We start from the raw sequence: 19454 nt of genomic DNA on the forward strand, positions 1-19454 counted from the left end.
GTCCCTATTAGATAATTTCAGTATCTACGTAAGTTGTTTTCTTTGGGCAATGATGGCAGCACTATTGGAGTAAGTTTAAAGTCTCCATGTTAATTCTTTAAAAACCAGTATTCAGCCAGGCGCGGTGGCTCACACCTATAATCCCAGCACTTTGAGAGGCCGAGGCTGGCAGATCACCTGAGGTCAGAAGTTCGAGACCAACCTGACCAACATGAAGAAACCCCGTCTCTACTAAAAATACAAAATTAGCCAGGTGTGGTGGCGCATGCCTGTAGTCCCAGCTACTCGGGAGGCTAAGGCAGGAGAATTGCTTGAACCCAGGAGGCAGAGACTGCAGTGAGCCAAGATCATGCTATTGCACTCCAGCCTAGGCAAGAAGAGCAAAACTCCGTCTCAAACAAAGAAAAAACCCCAGTATTCATAGTGTCAACATTTTATAGGTTCTGATACATGTTTAAAAATTATCTTAATCCCCTTCCTCATATCCAAAGCTTACCCCCTAGACTTGGCTAAATGTTCTCTTATCTATCTTTATACTCCCTTATCCACCTCTAACTGGTAAGTGGAGTGGACCATACTTACTAAGGAGTGGAATCACTGTGTACCCAATGTCACATACACAAATGCCCTCTCCTTCCTCTTACCTCAAATTGAGTAAAGCAGTAGGTCAACCATAGGCAGTCCCATCCATCAGGCTCTGCTGTTCTGTGTTCAGGCATAAAATACACACATGTATACATACGATTTTATAGACGTGTCAGGACAATAAAATGCATTGTTGGGTAATTTGGAAATCTAAAGCCCTAAGAGCTCAGGGAAATTTCACATATATACATTCTCTCCACTTTCTAAAAAATAAATGACATCACCTGTGTGACTGACAGCTTTAAAGCAAAAACTTCTTACATTACATCATTAAATGTTTGTTTGCTTCTACTACCCTAATTTCCTGAAGCCACATCTTTTTTTACTTACCAAATACACATTCCTTAAATAAGTAAATCTCTGGCCAGGTTCCTTACTTAGCTCAAAGTTTTAACTTTTTTTTTTTTTTTTAACATGCACAGTGTTCTGTCCTTTCAGCAGAGCCCTAGGAGCCTGGGGGCAGCTGAGACCTAGTCTCCTAAATTTTTACAACTCTCCATAGGCATATTTACTAGGTGTTACCTGAAAATACCAACAAGCCACCAGACACTACATTTGTGTGCAATTCATTAAAAAGAATTTATATTCATTCCACTAATAAAAATTATTTATTCCTCTGGCTCTGATTTGAAAGGATGTAATAGGTTTGAGTAAACAATAACCATCTCTGGCCTTGTTTCCCCTTCCTTTGTAGCTGTTAGCCACTCTACAGGTCTAAACCCTTGTTATACCAAAAGATCTTAGTGCATAAAGTGGATAAGATCTAAAGCATACAAATTTAGTTTTGACTATAATGTACCTCTTGGGATTATGTAAAAGCCACAGCCAACCAGCTCAGCTCCTGGGTATTATTAATAGTAGTAATGAAGTAAAACATTTTGAAACTGGACTCAAATTGTGTTCAGTGTGCTAAACCAGGCATACTGTGAAATGAATGTAAATTTTAACAAGCCTATTCTGAGCTTTAGACTTCTCATTAGTGCCCCTTTCCCATGTGTAATGTGCAGAATGAGCCACTAGAGGGCAGCCATTTTCTTTAGGAAAAAGATGCTGTTTGAAAGCACTGTACATTCATTTAACCACAATGACACCATGTCTCACACCCAGGAGAATGGATATAATCAAAGGAAAAGGCAATATCAAGTGTTGGAGGGGACAAGGGGCAACTGGAAATCTCATACGTTGCTGATGGAAATATATGGTACCGCCATTTGGATAACAGTTTGCAGTTTCTTAAAAAGTTAAAATCATGTTACAATAAAACCCAGCAATTCCACGTATATGAAACTACCCAAGATAAATGAAAGCATATGGTCAATTAAGATATGTTCATGAACATTCATGGCATCACACGTAATAGCCAAAAATTGGAGACAATCCAAACAACCATTATTGGTGAATGAATAAACAAAACGTGATATATGCATATGAGGGAATACTATTCAGCTATAAAAAATTCTACACTATGGATGAAGTGAACCTCAAAAATATTATGCTAAGTGAGAGAAGCCAGATGCAAAAGATTAAATATAGTGTGTGATTCAATTTATATGAAATACCCAGAAAAGACAAATTCATAGAAAGCAGATCAGTGGCTACCTAGGGTGAAGAGAAAGGAGGGGAGGAGTGGGGACTGACTGCAGACAGGCTCATGAAAATTTCAGGGGGATGATGAAAGTGTTCCAAATCTGGATTACGATGAGGCTGGCACAATGCTACAGGTTTACTGAATCACCATGTACACTTACAGTGGGTGAATTTAATATAAATCATACTTCAATAAAGCTAACAAAAAACACACTGATTTAGCGCTGCATTAGAATAGGCACTGGGAAATGAAACAAGTGAAAGAAAGAAAACTAGAGCACTGTGTATTAGAATGTAATACAAATAGCCACTATGTCATTCGGTCCTGAGCTCTGGCTTTTCAGACAGGAAAAAAGATCACTGTTTGCAAACAGACTAGGGAAATTTAGGAATTTATGGTCAGGTAAGAATTTTATTACTTTTGGCCAAAGGCCATTACGTTTGTTACATTAAACAGAAACATTTGTTTAAAAAGAAAGGTTGTAAAGTTTCAAGCAGAAAGCAATTATTTTCTGACTCTCCATCAGTACTTTGGAGTCATATTTATGAAGGGATTTAAAACACATCAATGTGCTAAGGGTCTGATGTTACATAAAATAACTAATAATGAGATATTCAGGGCAAAGAGAGACACTTGAAGTGACAGGCATATCTATACCAAGTAATTTTACATTTCCTGAATTATCCTTTTATAAACTAGTTTAAATTTACTTAAGAAACTTCAGGTATAATAATATATGGGATCAAAAGGCTCGTTCTGGCCTGTAATCCCAGCACTTTGGAAGGCTGAGGCAGGAGGATTGCTTGAGCCCAGCGGTTCATACCAGCCCAGGCAACTTAGCAAGACCTGTCTCTACAAAAATATCAAAATTAGCCGGGTGTAATGGTGTGGGCCTGTAGTGCCTACTGGTCAGTAGACAGAGGTGGGAGAATCACTTGAGCCTGGGAGGTCAAGGCTGCAGTGAGTCATGTTCACGTCATTGCACTCCAACCTGGGCAACGAAGCAAGACCCTGACTCAAAAAAAAAAGAGAAAGCTCTGTTAAGGTCTATAGCAGCAGTCTCCAACCTTTTTGGCACCAGGGACCAGTTTTGCAGAAGAAAATTTTGCCACGGATGGGGCAGGGGTGGGGATAGGTGGTTTTGAAATGAAACTATTCCACCTCAGCTCATCAGGCATTAGATTTTCATAAGGAGATTGCAACCTAAATCCCTCACATGCACAGTTCACAATAAAGTTTGCTCCCCTGTGAGAATCCAATGCTGTCATTCTGACAGGAGGCAGAGCTCAGGCAGTAATGCTCACTGGCCTGCCGCTCACCTCCTGCTGTGCAGCTCCATTCCCAACAGCCCACGGACCAGTATTGATTTGTGGCCCGGGGACTGGGGCCCCCTGGGCTATGGAACGTCTTCAACACATAAATTTCAGAGGAGGCTAGTGGTACACAAGAGAAAAATTAGTGAATATCAAGACAAAACTATGTCTTTTCTTTGGCTTCTAGAATGGTAGTGGTTTGTGGGGTTATAAAAGACAAGATCATCCAAAGGGCTCTCCCATTACTATTAGTTCCTAGTTCAGTTATAAACAATATACTTTTAAAAATGCTGTACTGGGCTCTCAAGAAAGCAGGGACACTGAAAGGCCAATATAAGAGATGGAACCTGAGCAGGAGTGGTAACTAAACAGGAAAACCAAAGTTGCCCTGAGGACAAATGCCATTATCAGCACTGGGATTGAGAGACCAAGTTCTGGATCTGTAGCAAAAGGAGGAGTCAAGAAGAAAGCTAAAATGCCCCAGGTCAGTTTTGTTCCCTAGCCTAGACACACAAATGTGAAACCTCTCTGAAGGAGCACATTCCCAATTAAAGAACCTCTGGATTCTCAACAGGTTCTACTAAATATATATTTACAAATAAAAATCACCAAACACAGGAAGAATGGCATACCATAAGGAAAAGTTCAACAGAGACAATAAACAGATTTAGACCCTCAAGGGACTTCAGATATTGGAATTATTGGCTACAGGATATAAAGATAACTATGTATGAAATGCCCAAAGAAGTAAAAAAATAGAAACCAAAGAAACAGAGGAAGTCTAGCCAGAGCAATTAGGCAAGAGAAATAAATAAAAGGCTTCCAAATTGTCGCTCTCCACTGAGAATATAATCTTACATCTAGAAAAGCCTCGACTCCACCAAAAAAAAATTGTTAGATTTGGTAAATGAATTCAGTAAAGTTGCAGGACACAAAATTAAAATACAAAAATCAGTAGTATTTCTATACACCAACAATGAACTAGTGGAAAAAGAAATCAAGAAAGCAATCCTATTTACAATAGCTCCCCATAAAAATAAAATACATAGGAATAAATTTAACTGAGGAGGTGAAAGATGTCCAAAGGAAAACTATAAAACACTGATGAAAGAAACCGAAGAGGTCATAAATAAATGGAAAGACATTCTATGTTTACAAATCAGAAAAATTACTATTGTGAAAATGACCATAATTCCAAAAGCAATCTACAAATTCAGTGCAATCCCTATCAAAATACCAGTGTCAGTCTTCACAGAAATAGAAAAAAAAAAAATCTTAAAACACACATGAAAGTACAAAAGACCCTGAATAGTCCAAGCATTGCTGAGCAAAAAGAGTAATGCTGGAGGTATCCATACTACCTGACTTCAACAGATACTATAAAACTATAGAAATCCCAACAGCATGGTACTGGCATAATAACAGACACACAGACCAATGGAACAGAAAAGAGAACCCAGAAATAAATTCACATATTTACAGTCAACTGATTTTCAACAAAGTGGCAAGAACATTCAGTAAGGAAAGGACAGTCTCTTCAATAAATAGTGCTGGGAAAACTGGATATCCATATGCAGAAGAATGAAACTAAACCCCTATCTCTTACCATATACAAAAAGCAAATCAAAATGGAGTAAATACTTAAATGTACGACTTGAAACTATGAAACTACGAAAAGAAAACACTGGGGAAACACTTCAGGACACTGTTTCGGTCAAAGATTTTTTGGGTAGGACTTCAAAAGCACCAGAAACAAAAACAAAAATAGACCAATGGAATTACATCAAGCTAAAAAGCTTCTGCACAGCAAAGGAAACAATCAATTGAATGAGGAGACAACACACAGAATGGGAGAAAATAATGTGCAATCTCCCCATCTGACAAAGGATGAATATCCAGAATACACAAGGAATTCAACTCAATAGCAAAACAAAACAAATAATCTTAAGTCTTACGGGACAATATAGAAAAAAAACACACAAATAATCCACTTTAAAAATGGGCAAATGATTTGAATAGACATTTCTCAAAAGACACACAAATTGCCAGCAGGTATATGAAAAAATGCTCTACATCACCAATCATCAGAGAAATACAAATCAAAACCACAACAATATCTTACCCCAGTCAGAATGGCTATTAAGATTAAAAATAACCGATATTGGCAAGGATGCAGAGAAAAAGAAACTCTTATATATTGTTGGTGGGAATGTAAACTAGTACAGTCACTATGGAGATTTCTCAAAAACTAAAAACAATTACCATTCGATCAAGCAATCTCGTTACTAGGAATCTATCCAAAGGAAAAGAAATCAATACATCAGAGGGATACCTGCACTTGCATGTTTATTGCAGCACTATTCACAATAGCAAAGATATGAAATCAACCTAAGTGTTCACCAATGCATGAATGGATAAAGAAAATGTGGCATATATACACAATGGAACACTATTCAGCCATAAGAAAAAGAATGAAATCATGCCATTTGCAGCAACATTGATGGACTGGAAGTCACTATGTTGGGTGAAATAAGCCAGGCACAAAAGACAAATATCACATGTTCTTACTTATATGTGGGAGCTAAAAAATTTGATCACATGGAGGTAGACAGTGGAAAGATAATAGAGGCTGGGAAGGGTGAGGGCAGGGGAGGGGGGAGGATGAAGACAAGTAGGTTAAAGAGTACAAACATATAGTTAGATATAATTAAACTCAATGTTTGATAGCAGAGTAGGGTGACTATAGTTAACAAAAACGTAGCTGGGTGATGGACACTCTAAATACTCTGACTTGATCATGACACATTATACACATGCAACAAAATTTTACATGCAACCCATCAATATGTACAAATTTTTCTAAAAAGCTCAGCAAACTGGAACTTCCTTGCTCTGACAGTAACAAAACCAAGGAAGATTCAATATTGTAGCACTGTCAATACTCCCTAATTAATCTTTATATGTGATTCTAGTTGAAAAAAAGAGAAAGAGAGATAGGGAGACAAAGGAAGCTGGGCACAGTGGCTCAATACCTGTAATCCCAGCACTTTGTGAGGCTGAAAGCAGGAGGATTGCTTGAGGCCAGGAGTTCAAGACCAGCTGGGCAACATGGTGAGACCCTGTCTCTACAAAAAATTTAAAAATTAGCTGGGCCTAATGGTGTGCACCTGTGGTCTCAGCTACTTGAGAGGCTCAGGTGGGAGAATCGCTTGAGCCCAGGAGTTTGAGACTACAGTGAGCCATGTTTGTACCACTGCACTCCAGCCTGGGTGACACAGTGAAACACTGTCAAAAAAAAAGGGGGGGGGGGAAGAAAAAGATATTTCCTACAGCTATTTGCTTTTTATCCCCAAGGAATTTTACAAACTGATTCTCATACTGAATTTAAAAAGCAGGCCAGGCATGGTGGCTCATACCTGTAATCCCAGCACTTTGGGAGGCTGAAGCGAGAGAATTGCTTGAGCCCAGGAGTTTAAGACGAGCCTGGGCAACACAGAGAGGTGGGGTGGAAGAGTAGAGGGAGGGGAGGCAGGTGGGGGTCATGGAGGTGGGGGATCACCTGAGCCCGGGGAGGTTGAGGCTGCAATGAGCCATGATCATACCACTGCACTCCAGCCTGGGCAACAGAGCAAGACCCTGTCTCAGAACAACAACAACAAAAAAACAAAACCAAAAGGCCAAGAACATTCCTTAAGAAAAATACAAAGGTAAGAGACTACCCTTGTCAGGTATCAAGACATATAATCAAGTTATAACAATTAAATAATGTGCTACTTGGCCCTTGCTTAGGCAAACTGACCAATGGAACAGAACAGGAAGTCCCCAAATAAACATTTGGCTACAATGGCAAATTTCCATGTAAGTAAAGCCTCTGAGGAAAGGATGCATTAGTCAATAAATGGCGCAGAGAAAACTGATTTTCTACATAGTAAAAAAATAAAATTTTAAATCTATATCACACATACACAAATCAATTCCAGGTAGACTAAAAACTTAACTGAGACACTTTTTTGATTTTCAGAAGCAACTTTAAGCAACTATGACCCTGGGATAGGACAAATTTCTTAAAACATAAAAATGACTCACATTTGAAAACATTAAATTTTGTTTACAAAAAAACCCAAAGTGAAAAGCCACAAACTGGATGAAGGTATGTGCAAGAACAACAAAAGAACAACAAAAATATCAATATCCTGTCTTATAAGTACCGCGCGCTAACCGATTGCACCACTGGAGCCACTAAAAATATCAATATCCTAAATATAAAAAACTCTTAAGAGCAAAAACAGAAAAATAAACAAGACATCAAGACATATTTCACAGAACAGGAATGACTAATAAACATGAAAATGTTTTTAACCTATTAAAAATCAGAAAAATGCATTTTTTCTTTTATAGTGAAGTGAGTACTGTCACATTCATAAGGAAAATGCAATTTAAAGCCACAATAAAATACCATTTTACACCTACCAGATTGGAAAGAATTGGGTCTTATGATAGCAAGTAAATAAGAAACTATACTGCAAAGCGGTGCAACCAGTTTGGAAAACAATTTGGCATTATCTTGTAAAACTGTTAAAAAGCTGATCAGGCACATGCCTTACAAACCACCAACTTTGAATCTAGGTTTATATGCTAAAGAAACTCTTGGACACGAACACCAAAAAATTGGATATGAATGTTCGTTTCAGCGTTGTAAAAGCAAAAAAAAAAAAAAAAAAAAAAAGTGAAAACTAGACCCAACAAAATAAATTGTAAAAATAAACCTGTTAAATAAAAACATCAAGTTACATAAGACTACATAAAGAATACTTTTTTGTTTTTGAGATGGAGTCTTGCTCTGTTGCCCAGGCTGGAGTGCAATGGCACGATCTCGGCTCACTGCAACCTCCACCTCCCGGGTTCAAGCGATTCTCCTGCCTCAGCCTCCCGAGTAGCTGGGACTACAGGTGCATGCCACCATGCCTGGCTAATTTTTGTATTTTTAGTAGAGATGGGGTTTCACTATGTTGGCCAGGCTGGTCTCAAACTCCTGACCTCGTGATCGGCCCCCCTCGGGCTCCCAAAGTACTGGGATTACAGGCGTGAGCCACCGTGCCCCTCCAGGATGATACTATTTTTTATAAAGCTCACAAAAATAAACAATATATATCCACAGGACATATGTATAAAAGCAAAAGGGAGGTCGGGCGCAGTGGCTCCCACCTGTAATCCCAGAACTTTGGGAGGCCGAGGTGGGCAGATCACAAGGTCAGGTGATCGAGACCATCCTGGCTAACAAAAATACAAAAAATTAGCTGGGCGTGGTGTCAGGCGCCTGTGGTCCCAGCTACTCGGGAGGCTGAGGCAGGAGAATGGCGTGAACCCCGGGGGGTGGAGCTTGCAGTGAGCCGAGATTGCGCCACTGCACTCCAGCCTGGGAGACAGAGCAAGACTCTGTCTCAAAAAAAAGCAAAAAGGGGAAAAAAAAAAGAAATGATAGATTCAAGGAGGTGGTTACCCCTAAAGAGTAGGCTGGGGATTGGAATTGAGAAGGAACACAAAGGTATCGTTAATACTACCAGAAAGGCTCCAGTTCTTAGTGGGTGGCTTCATAGGTATTTTATTATTATGCCTTCATGTTGCATATATTTTTATGTATGCATCAAATACTACCTATAGAAATGTAGTGACCAGGCCAGGCACGGTGGCTCACGCCTGTAATCCTAGCACTTTAGGAGGCCAAGGTGGGCGGATCATTTGAGGTTAGGGAGTTCGAGACTAGCCTGGCCAACATGGTGAAACCCCATCTCTACTAAAAATACAAAAATTAGCCAGGTGTGGTGGCATACACCTGTAATCCCAGTAACTCAGGAGGCTGAGGCAAGAAAATCACTTGAACCCAGGAGGCGGAGGTTGCAGTGAGCCAAGATCACACCACTGCACTCCAGCCTGAGCGATAGAGTGAGACTGTCTCAAAAAATAAAATAAAATAAAATAAAATAAAATAAAATAAAATAAAAAGAGACTGAGGCAGGAGAAATCACTTGAACCCAGGAGGAGGAGGTTGCAGTGAGCTGAGATTACGCCGCTGCACTCCAGCCTGGGCAACAGAGTGAGACTCCGTCTCAAACAACAACAACAACAACAAAAGAGAAATACAGTGACCAGAAATACTTTCATACTGCTAAGACAAGACTACAAAAAAAGGAAATTATCTTTTCTTAATGTATGTATACTGTATTACCTAGTGGATGCAGCAGTATGTATAACTGATATAGGTGGAGCAGTTGAGTTTTTTAGTCACAAAGAATATTAGTCAATCACTAACTTAGTTGTGATCTTAGACTAGTTATTTAATGTCTTTGAACCTATTTTTTTTAACGGTAAAGTATCGAATTACTGTAAAGATGAGAAATGTTATTAAGTGACTGGTACAGGCGATACATTTTTTTAAATGATAGCTAATACTCCCCATGACTATTACTCATATCTAAGAAACCCCTTATATTCTACTGAACTTAGCCTCAAACCACTAAGATAATGGAAGAGTGACTTGTTAAAAACAACAAAAACCGCACCAGAATTTCTGTATTCAAATAAGGTTGCCCCTCAAAGAGACTATACACTTCTTTCACTGACCTTGCCATTGCTCAGGATTTTAGAAATATTTCATTCAGACTGTTTAGTGTTGAAAACATTTTTACCAGTAGATGAAAAACCTTAATTCTTTGAAAGTAGATTTTACCTATGAAAACAGACATGAAATATTTTCAATCATGTTTGATGAATAATCAAGTTAAGATTTTGGTCAAAATTAACATATGACTATGATGAGACTAATTCTTTTGAGTGACTTACAAATGATCTGTTCAGGCAATTTTCAAAGATGAGTTTCAAAAGAAGTTTAAGCAATGGCAACCTTAATTTTTTTTTTAAAAAGCTACAACTTTGTAGAAGCTACAACTTTGCAAGGTTTCTACTTGGAAGGACAACAGTCATCCTAATGCATAGTCTCATTTCTATATAGTACAAGTCTGCAATTACTGAAGAGACAACTGCTTAAGATCAGTGAAACTACTTACATCAGTTACCTTCAACCTTTAATTTTTGTAAGGGAAAACGAAAAGCTTTCTAAAATTTTCAGTTAAACATAAAGATCCTTCATATAAGGAGAGAAATATAGCCAACCTACTCAATTTTGTATTTGAGGAATGGAGAATAAACAATTACACAGTTTTGACAGGATCCCATAACAGCAATCAAATAATGATGACAAGCAGTTACACAGACCTTATTTAAAGAAGTTTGTGCTAATAGAAATATGCAATATATTTTAATTAAATAAATAGCACTGATGTGACCCCAACTTTTTGATATCAATACTTGGTGATATATATGACTACTTATTACACTGATTTGCTGGAGTATTATAACGCAGATTTATAAATGGTTTTAAGAAAATATTATAGAGAAGTTTTACTGACACTTGGAATTTTACATGAAGGGGAAAGAGACATAGCCAACAGCATCCCTTAATAATTTCTTTACACATCTGATACGAGAAACCACAGAAACATTCTTAACTGATACAACATGAATTAGATTCTAAAGGCATTCTTTAAGACATAGAGAAAAAAGAAGCAAAGAAAATTCTCAAGTTTACCATTTACAAGAATAGTTTATGCAATTTCAAGAAGTCCTTACCAAGGCATTCAACAGCACTGTAAGTTCAAAGTTCATTTGGGAATTAAAAGAATGAATAAAATACTCCTTAGAAGGAGTACAAAGTTTATTCAAACATTTTAGAAATAATCAATTAATTACATAAGAATATAGTGAAATCTGTCAAAAACAATGTCAAGTAACTTGTTTTTAAAGTGGCAATGCAATATAGTAAAGCAATGGCTTTAATGACTAAATGAAAGAATCACAAAGCACCTAGAAATATTTATTGAAGAAATAATAAACAAATTTTCATGATTTCTTTTGTCCATTTACAATTTCAGTATTTTAGCTCTATTTTATATCATTTTTTGGTAGGTGCTGTTAACACATGAGGTTAAAGTGGTAAGTCTCACAATAAAGTAGCCATCTTCTTTGAATATTTCATCTCTTCATTTCTATAAATATAATCATCTTTCAGCTGCATGATTCCTTCAGACTGATTCTCATTTCATGTCTCAATAAATGTGTTTTTGCCTGATAAAGAGAACTGTGCACATATTGATTCTGCTTTTTTATCTTTTTTTGGAGATGGAGTTTTACTCGTTTCCCCGCTGGAGTGCGATGGCGCAACCTCGGCTCATTGCAACCTCCACCTCCTGGGTTCAAGCAATTCTCCTGCCTCAGCCTTCTGAGTAGCTGGAATTACAGGTATGCGCCACCACGCCTGGCTAATTTTTGTATTTTTAGTAGAGACAGGGTTTCACCATGTTGGTCAGGCTGGTCTCGAACACCTGATCTCAGGTGGTCCACCCACCTCGGCCTCCCAAAGTGCTGGGATCACAGGCGTGAGCCACCATGCCTGGCCTATTTATCTTTTCATACTGCCGTCAGGTCCTTCAAGGCTATAGTTCTGATTGCCCATACACTTTACTTCTGAGTATTCCATATTTTACAGGTAGGTAGGGTACCAACTTAGTATGTTAGATAACCATTGTATAGTAAAAACCAGAAATGAAAATATAATAACCCTTATAACTCCTTACATATAAGAAAGACAGAAATACGTCAAAGAAAAAACATTTTAAATAATCTCAGTAAACAATAACAAGATCCTCTCCCTGAAAATAAATATAACCAACATATTAGTCACCATAGCTAAACAAGCACTGTAATATAAGAACTCCATTAGACATGAGAAATAGACATTGAAGCCAGGTTTTGACACTTATTCTCCACATCCAGCCAGTTGTCACCAGTCTAGTAAGTGCTGCAGGGTTAACTGCCTCTGGACTGACGGAAATATGGTTGTACTTACACAAGAGAACACTGGTTCAGATCCAGCAATGACTTATGAACTTGCCCATAGGTGACAGTAGAAAAAAATAGCTAACTGGATTAAATCTGCTTCATAACAGACTTTTATCTGCCAGCCTGACCCCTCTTAAAACTTTTTTTTTTCTTTTTTTGGTTTGATATACTCAATAGGCACTGGCTTTTGTGATGTGGCTTTCCACACTACTGTACAAGTCCAGAATCACATTTAATAAGATGCATGAGCTATTAGTCAATGAACTTTAGGGCTGGATGGATCAAGGAAGTGTTTTTCACTGCCCCAGCTTCCTTATGAACCAGATAACTCGCCAGCGGTGAACTACAATAAATTCGAAGATACAACTAACAAAAACTTAGGAAGGCCTGGAAGAGAGGTGCCAAACTGCACTGCAAATACAAAATAAAATATTTTCATGTTCTTGATAAATATTTATAAAAAAATATACATATAATGAATAGGCCATTTTATAATGCTAGTTAAAACTTTGAAGAGCTGTTAAATCTCTAGGTCCATCAATATCCTGGCTTCAAATCAATATGTAGAAATATTTTTAATTAAATTTCAATAAATACACCAGAGGGATTTAAATATGATAAAAACAGTAATTTCAATCTCTGTTTTTACCAACATGTTTAATTGGTTCATGATGGGCTTGAACTAATCAATAAACTACAGTCTACAAATGGGTTTTTGTAAAAATGCATTCATTTCTGATAATAAATAAATGCAGATTCTGTACAGTCAGAAAAACCAGGATGGTGGCAAATAGCAAAATAGAGAGATGATAAATCTTGGATCCAAAATCAAATGATCAAAGAAGACAGTTAAAGATATTTTCAGACTGCCCACATTAGAGTCATGTAATCTGCATCATTCTTTGTCAAGGTCTCTCAACTGGGCATCAGAATAACATCAGATCTAAAACCTTGTTCAATATTTCCTCTGGTTCACCTTTTGATTATGTAACAAATACTTTTTGCAAAAGATGAAAAAACTGTAAAATCATTTGGATGGAGTTAGCCCAGCTAGGTCTTTTGGTGTCCTAGCAATTCAAACTGAAATTAAAGGCTTCTTATAGCCTACTAGCTTCTGAAAATGCAGCTAAGTGGCACTCAAAAAGACAGAACATTTTTTCTACTTCCGTAAATATAAAAGAAATTGAAAAATCACCACCTAGAAAAAAAAGCTAGGCATAAATTCATCAGCACCAAGTAGAAATGATCTTCAAAAGGGGCAAGTCTCTTATGTATCCTTGTGTTAATGAATAGGTACTAATCTCTCCTCTAGGAAAAATCCACTGCCTGACGTTAACATCTTTAGGCAAAAGAAAAGGCAAAACTCAACAAATTACATTTTGATTCATCTAAATAAAAAGAGAGAAACAGAGAGATTTCAAGATTTTTGGCACTACTTTAAGCATTTTTCAGGGTGGGTATGGTTTTAAGTTCGACTATCTTCCTTCCCTACTCCATTATTTGCAAAAGCAGGAAGTATCAAATTTAACTCTATTACTAATAATTCTTCAGGTATCGTTCCAAAAGTTGTACTTAGTCACAATACAACAGTTAACATTTAAATAAGACTCTAGTTGTAGTAAAAAGTGTTGAAAGGTGGTCATATCAAAATCTTGGTTTTCTTTTGTACCTATCAGATATGACTAAATTGTTGGTGGCTGCAACTCAAATCACATACAGTCAACCACATTATTGGATCCATGACCTACATCTCGAATTTGGCTAGTTAAACAGGAACACACAGCTACTCCTGCTCCAGCTCTGCAGTGAGACACAGATCCAACAAGCTCCCACCTGAAAAGACAGAGAAGAAAAAATGTTACCTTAAAACAAAGCATAATTTACTTTACTCAAAATACTAACCAAAGACAAAAATTCCCTATGTGGGACTGGTTTTGTAGGACAGCAAGCTTCCAGTGGGAGATAAGATATCCCAAAGCTTAGTATTAACTACGACTAGAACATTTTAACACTCTGAAGTAATCTACTATTATACCAGAAGATAATATAAAGCACAGAGACAACATGTAAATTACCTATTCAGCACCGGATCAAACGCTTCCACTGTATTTAAGTATGCATTGCCATTATGACCACCAACTGCAAAGATTTTGCCCATCACCGTTGCGATTCCCACTCCACCTCTGGGAGTAGTAAGTGCTGCCACATAATCCCACTTGTTGCTTCGGGGGTCATACCGCTCAACCGAACTCAGAGGAGAATTATCATCAAAACCACCTATGTAAAGAAATATTTTAAAAACAGCATTACATTTCTTAGAAATTAACTACTAAATTTCAATTCAATGGCTTTTACAACCCAATCCTTTAAAATCATTTAGGAATGGTTTAGAGAAAATTTTTTAAAAAAATTCATCCCAATACCTGTCTACCACCACCACCAACTACCATTAGACATTGTCTACAATTCAACGTTAGGTAAGTGACATTTTCCTCAATACTAGGATTAAAGATCTTGTAAGTAGGAAAAAACTGGAGTCCCTGTATCTAAGCAGATAATTTAGAGAAAAAGAAAAAAAAAACACAAACATTCATAAATTTGTCCTTAGCCGTCTAGAGACAAGCAAGACAGTACTAAGACTCCTTCTCTGTGTAGTATATATTAAACAGTAAGAAGGAATAAACTGAATCATGATTCATCCAGATAAAAGTTAAAGTTTTCCAATTGTTTCCCTTAATACTATAATCGCCATCATAATTACAGAGATGGTGGACTATGATTGAATTCTCATCAATTTTTGTCAAAACAACATTTTCCTGCTACATATTCTAGAAGATAGCAGTCCTTTCTATAGCTCATTCTAGCAATGTACTTAATCTGTTCCTGAGGTTATAGAGACTGTTATTTCAACAGTGCTCCTTCCTTTAAAAACAAGTGTGTCTCTTTTCAGGCTCCAAGTCTAAATGAATATAATAGCTTTCTTTGGTGACAGCCTAATTTACTGAGAATAGAAAGTGTTGATATTATGATCAATCTATTTAAAAACATGGTCAGAGGCCGGGAGTGGTGGCTCATGCCTGTAATCCCAGCACTTTGGGAGGCCAAGGCAGGCCGATCACAAGGTCAGGAGATCGAGACCATCCTGGCTAACACAGTTAAACCCCGTCTCTACTAAAAATACAAAAAAATTAGCTGGGCATGGTGGCGGGCACCTGTAGTCCCAGCTACTCAGGAGGCTGAGGCAGGAGAATGGCGTGAACCCGGACGCTTGCAGTGAGCCGAGATCGCACCACTGCACTCCAGCCTGGGCAACAGAGCAAGACTCTGTCACAAAAAAAAAAAACAGAAAACAAGGTCAGAAAAAAAAATTCAAGTCAACCTCTCTAATGGGTTTAATTTTATTAAATCAATTAAAATGAAATTCACCAATTTTATCTGCATTCTTTCCATGAATTCTGACAAATGTATAGTGTCATTACCATTACAACCATTATATAAAACATTTTTTCATTATAATAAAGGGTTTGGTTTTAATTATTGCTCATGCTAATGTAGAAGATTAAGGGTTTTTTTAAATTTTTGTTTTGTTTTGTTTTGAGACAGGGTCTCACTCTGTTGCCCAGACCGAAGTGCAGTAACACAATCACAGCTCACAGCACTCTCAACCTCCTGGGCTCAAGCGATCCTCCCACCTCAGCATCCCAAGTAGCTGGAACTATAGGCATATGCCACCACTCCTGGCTAATTTTTAAAATTTTTTTTAAATAGAGATGAGGTCTCACTATGTTGCCCAGTCTGGTTTTGAACTCCTGGCCTCAAGTGATCCTCATGCCTCAGCCTCCCAAAGTGCTGGGATTACAGGGGTAATCCCTGCACCTGGCCAAGTTTTCAATAGTTATATTTTCCATAGTCTTCTTTTTCACTAGTTCCCTATCATTTCCCCAGATAATGCATAAAAATGTATTATAATAAAGAATTTAAACCAGGGATAGAAAAAGCAAAATGCAATTAGGATGTTAGACATGCCCACACCTTCAATTTTTTCTTATTCAAATCAGTTGTACCTGTTTTAAGTAGAACCTGAATGACCAAGAAGATTTTTTTAATGTTCAACCTGAATCATTCTTATTTTTACCATGTCTATTCTAATTATAAGGGTTCAAAAGATTTAAAAAGTAACAGCAACAATGTTATTCCTGTCGACATATAACACATGTCAATGCCTGTGGTAGACAGGGAGCTGTGAGAGGTAGCAATGATGTAACATAAGAACTTTGGATTCACAGACCCAAGTTCAAATTCCAACTTTGCCACTTATTTATGCAAGTGAACATGAGTAAATTATTCATTGTCTCTGAGTCTCTTGACTACATTACAGAGCTGTTGTGATAATCAGGCAAGATGTAGAGGTAAATTATGTTATTTCCCTTCTTCTTTAATACACATGAGCACTGAAAGATTCAGCATTACTTCTGCTACTTATAAGAGAATGCTGTATTGTTAGCATATAAATATCTATAAGAAATATGTTAAGTAACATGAACAATTTACATCAACATATATAAGCAAATGTGATCTTTGCTAGTAGACAACCTCTCTGAATTCATTTCTTCCTCTATAAAGGAAGGTATTACTAATCACAATATAGCTAATCATGTATTGGGGAATTACAAAGTGCCAGAAACACTTTGAGATGCTTAACATGTATTATCTCTTATTCTTAAAATGACTCTGAAAGATAGGCATTATTCCCGTTTCATAATCATTTAAAGCCTTGCTACTGGAAGTGTGTTGTGTGAACCTGAAACTGCATCACTATAACTTGAGAACTGTTTGAAACACAGAAACTAGGCTCCTCCTTTGCAACATAACAAGATCTCCAGATTATTCATATGCACATTACGGTCTGAGAAAGCACTGATCTAATGTTCCTCCCAACTCTGCAATTCAGTAAGTCAAAAAGCAATATAGACCAATTACTGAACACTACAGCCAGGGCAAGGCTTGCAGTCCCCAGGTGGTGCGCATTCATTCCCGCAGCCCCACCAGGAAGCAACGTGCCTGCAGCCCTGAGCCGGATGACCTGGGGACCAGCAGGGCAGCCATGGCTGAGGAGGGTGAGGATGCGGGGGCCGCTCCTGCCAAGAAGGCCCTGGCCAGACAAGACAAGCCCAAGACACTGCCCTTCTTGCTACTGGGCAGTTGGTCAGTATCCAGAGCAACGAGGCTGCGGCCCTACTCAAGACTCATGGCCTGTAATGTGTCCATGGGCTTTGGAGAGAGTTGGAAGAAGCACCTCAATGGAGTTCGGGAAACGTATTTTATCAAGGTGCAAGGATTTGTTGCAGAAGAAAGGAAACATTACACTGTTTATCCACCCCCACATTAAGTCTTCATTCACCTGGACCCAGATGTGTGACATAGGAGATGTGAAGGTTGTCATCCCAGGACAGGACCCATATCAGAGACCGAATCAAGTTCATGGGCTGCTTTAGTGTTCAAAGACCTGTTCCACCTCTGCCTGGTTTGGAAAACATTTATAAAGAGCCATCTACAGATATGAATGGTTTTATTCATCCTGGTCATGGAGATTTATCTGGGTGGGCCAAATAAGGTGTTCTCCTACTCCAGCCTGTCCTCACTGTTCTGCCCCATCAAGCCAATTTTCATAAGGAAAGAGGAGGCTGGGAGCAATTTACCAATGCGGTTGTGTCCTGGCTAAATCAGAACTCGAATGGCCTTGTCTTTCTGCTCTGGGGCTGTTATGCTAAGAAGAAGGGCAGTGCCATGCACAGGAAGCAGCACCATGTGCTGCAGATGGCTCATTCCTCCCCGTGTACAGAGGGTTCTTTGGATGTAGACAATTTTCTAAGACCAATAAGCTCCTGCAGAAGTCTAGCAAGAAGCCCACTGACTGGAAGGAGCTATGATCCTGAGCTGAGGAGTAGTCTGTCTCCGTTGGTGGTTATTGGGAAGTTGTTGTTAAAGTATTTGTCACTTACAAAATCAAAGTGAAAATTTTCCTATTAATTCTTAAATACTCTGCATAAGGGGTAAAGCTTCCATAAAGCAGCCATGAACCAGGTTGCCCAGAAATGGCACCTTTATATAGCCACACATAGCAAAGACTATCCTTTGGCCAAATGTCTCTACAACGTGGCTTCAGCCTAAAATATGCTAACTTCTCAGAAGACAGATGAGGTCAAATGCTCACTTGGCTCTCTTTACCCTACACCCCCGCCCCCCTTACCTTTATGGTTAAAGGGGGAAGATGTATACCTTTCAGGTAGAACCATAGTTTGGTGCCTGCTGTTACTTGGTTTCGCCTAGTTAGACTTTCAACTACAAGGTGTTTTAGGGGGTGTTTTTGCATAGAAAGGCCCCCTTTTCCCAGCCCAGCAGGCATTCCAGTCTCTGCCAAGTACACTTATGCTCCCTTGATCTTTCAAGGGGCCTTCAGGTCCTTCCTTGAGGGAACTATGAGGGTTTTGCAGGTTTCTAGAAATCTGGCCGTGAAATTAGGGCTCAATTTTCTGATTGTAGTAAAGGTGAAGACTCCTAAGGAACAGCCCTTGGTGTTGGCCTTAACAGACAGACAAGGGCTGAGGGATGTGAACTGAGCCTTGTTACTCTTTGGGCATTTCGTGGAATAAGCAGTGAAATTTAGACAAGAAAGAATACAAAAGAGAATTCTTCTTTAATGGGGGGAGGTGATTTTCTCCTAGGGTTATCCTGAGTTGGGGTTTTTAAGATAGCACAAACTGCTACATGCTGTTTTTTATGGAGTGAAATCACCTTATAATATTTTTTTCTGCAACATTGGAGATTTTTAGTTTTTTAAAAGATATATATATATATCCTTTTTTAAGAAACAATCTTTATTGGAGTCTGTACCTTCATCCTTGATCTTGTTAGCAATGCCATTTTTTTTTTGCTGTTAGGTGGGTTAAAGC

At 38.2% G+C, this 19454-nt stretch overlaps 1 protein-coding gene and 1 pseudogene across 2 annotated transcripts in view; one reads left to right on the forward strand and one right to left on the reverse strand.

Annotated features, from left to right (window-relative positions):
• Window positions 1-9907: 9907 nt before the first annotated feature.
• KLHL8 (kelch like family member 8) overlaps window positions 9908-19454 on the reverse strand; it is a 61020-nt gene continuing 51473 nt past the window's right edge. Inside the window, exons 9-11 of one of the 2 annotated variants that reach the window (XM_030819104.1) lie at window positions 14577-14778; window positions 14250-14334; window positions 9908-10273 (exon numbers count right to left, since the gene is read on the reverse strand). In XM_030819104.1, the coding sequence (XP_030674964.1) occupies window positions 10229-10273; window positions 14250-14334; window positions 14577-14778 (332 nt within the window). In that variant the 3' untranslated portion in view covers window positions 9908-10228. Of the gene's footprint in view, window positions 10274-10832; window positions 14335-14576; window positions 14779-19454 lie in introns of those variants that run through there. The other variant, XM_003265866.3, reaches the window with a different exon arrangement.
• LOC105738193 lies at window positions 17580-18431 on the forward strand (annotated as a pseudogene).

Source organism: Nomascus leucogenys, chromosome 9 (assembly GCF_006542625.1).
Source record: "Nomascus leucogenys isolate Asia chromosome 9, Asia_NLE_v1, whole genome shotgun sequence".
Taxonomy (NCBI): domain Eukaryota; kingdom Metazoa; phylum Chordata; class Mammalia; order Primates; family Hylobatidae; genus Nomascus; species Nomascus leucogenys.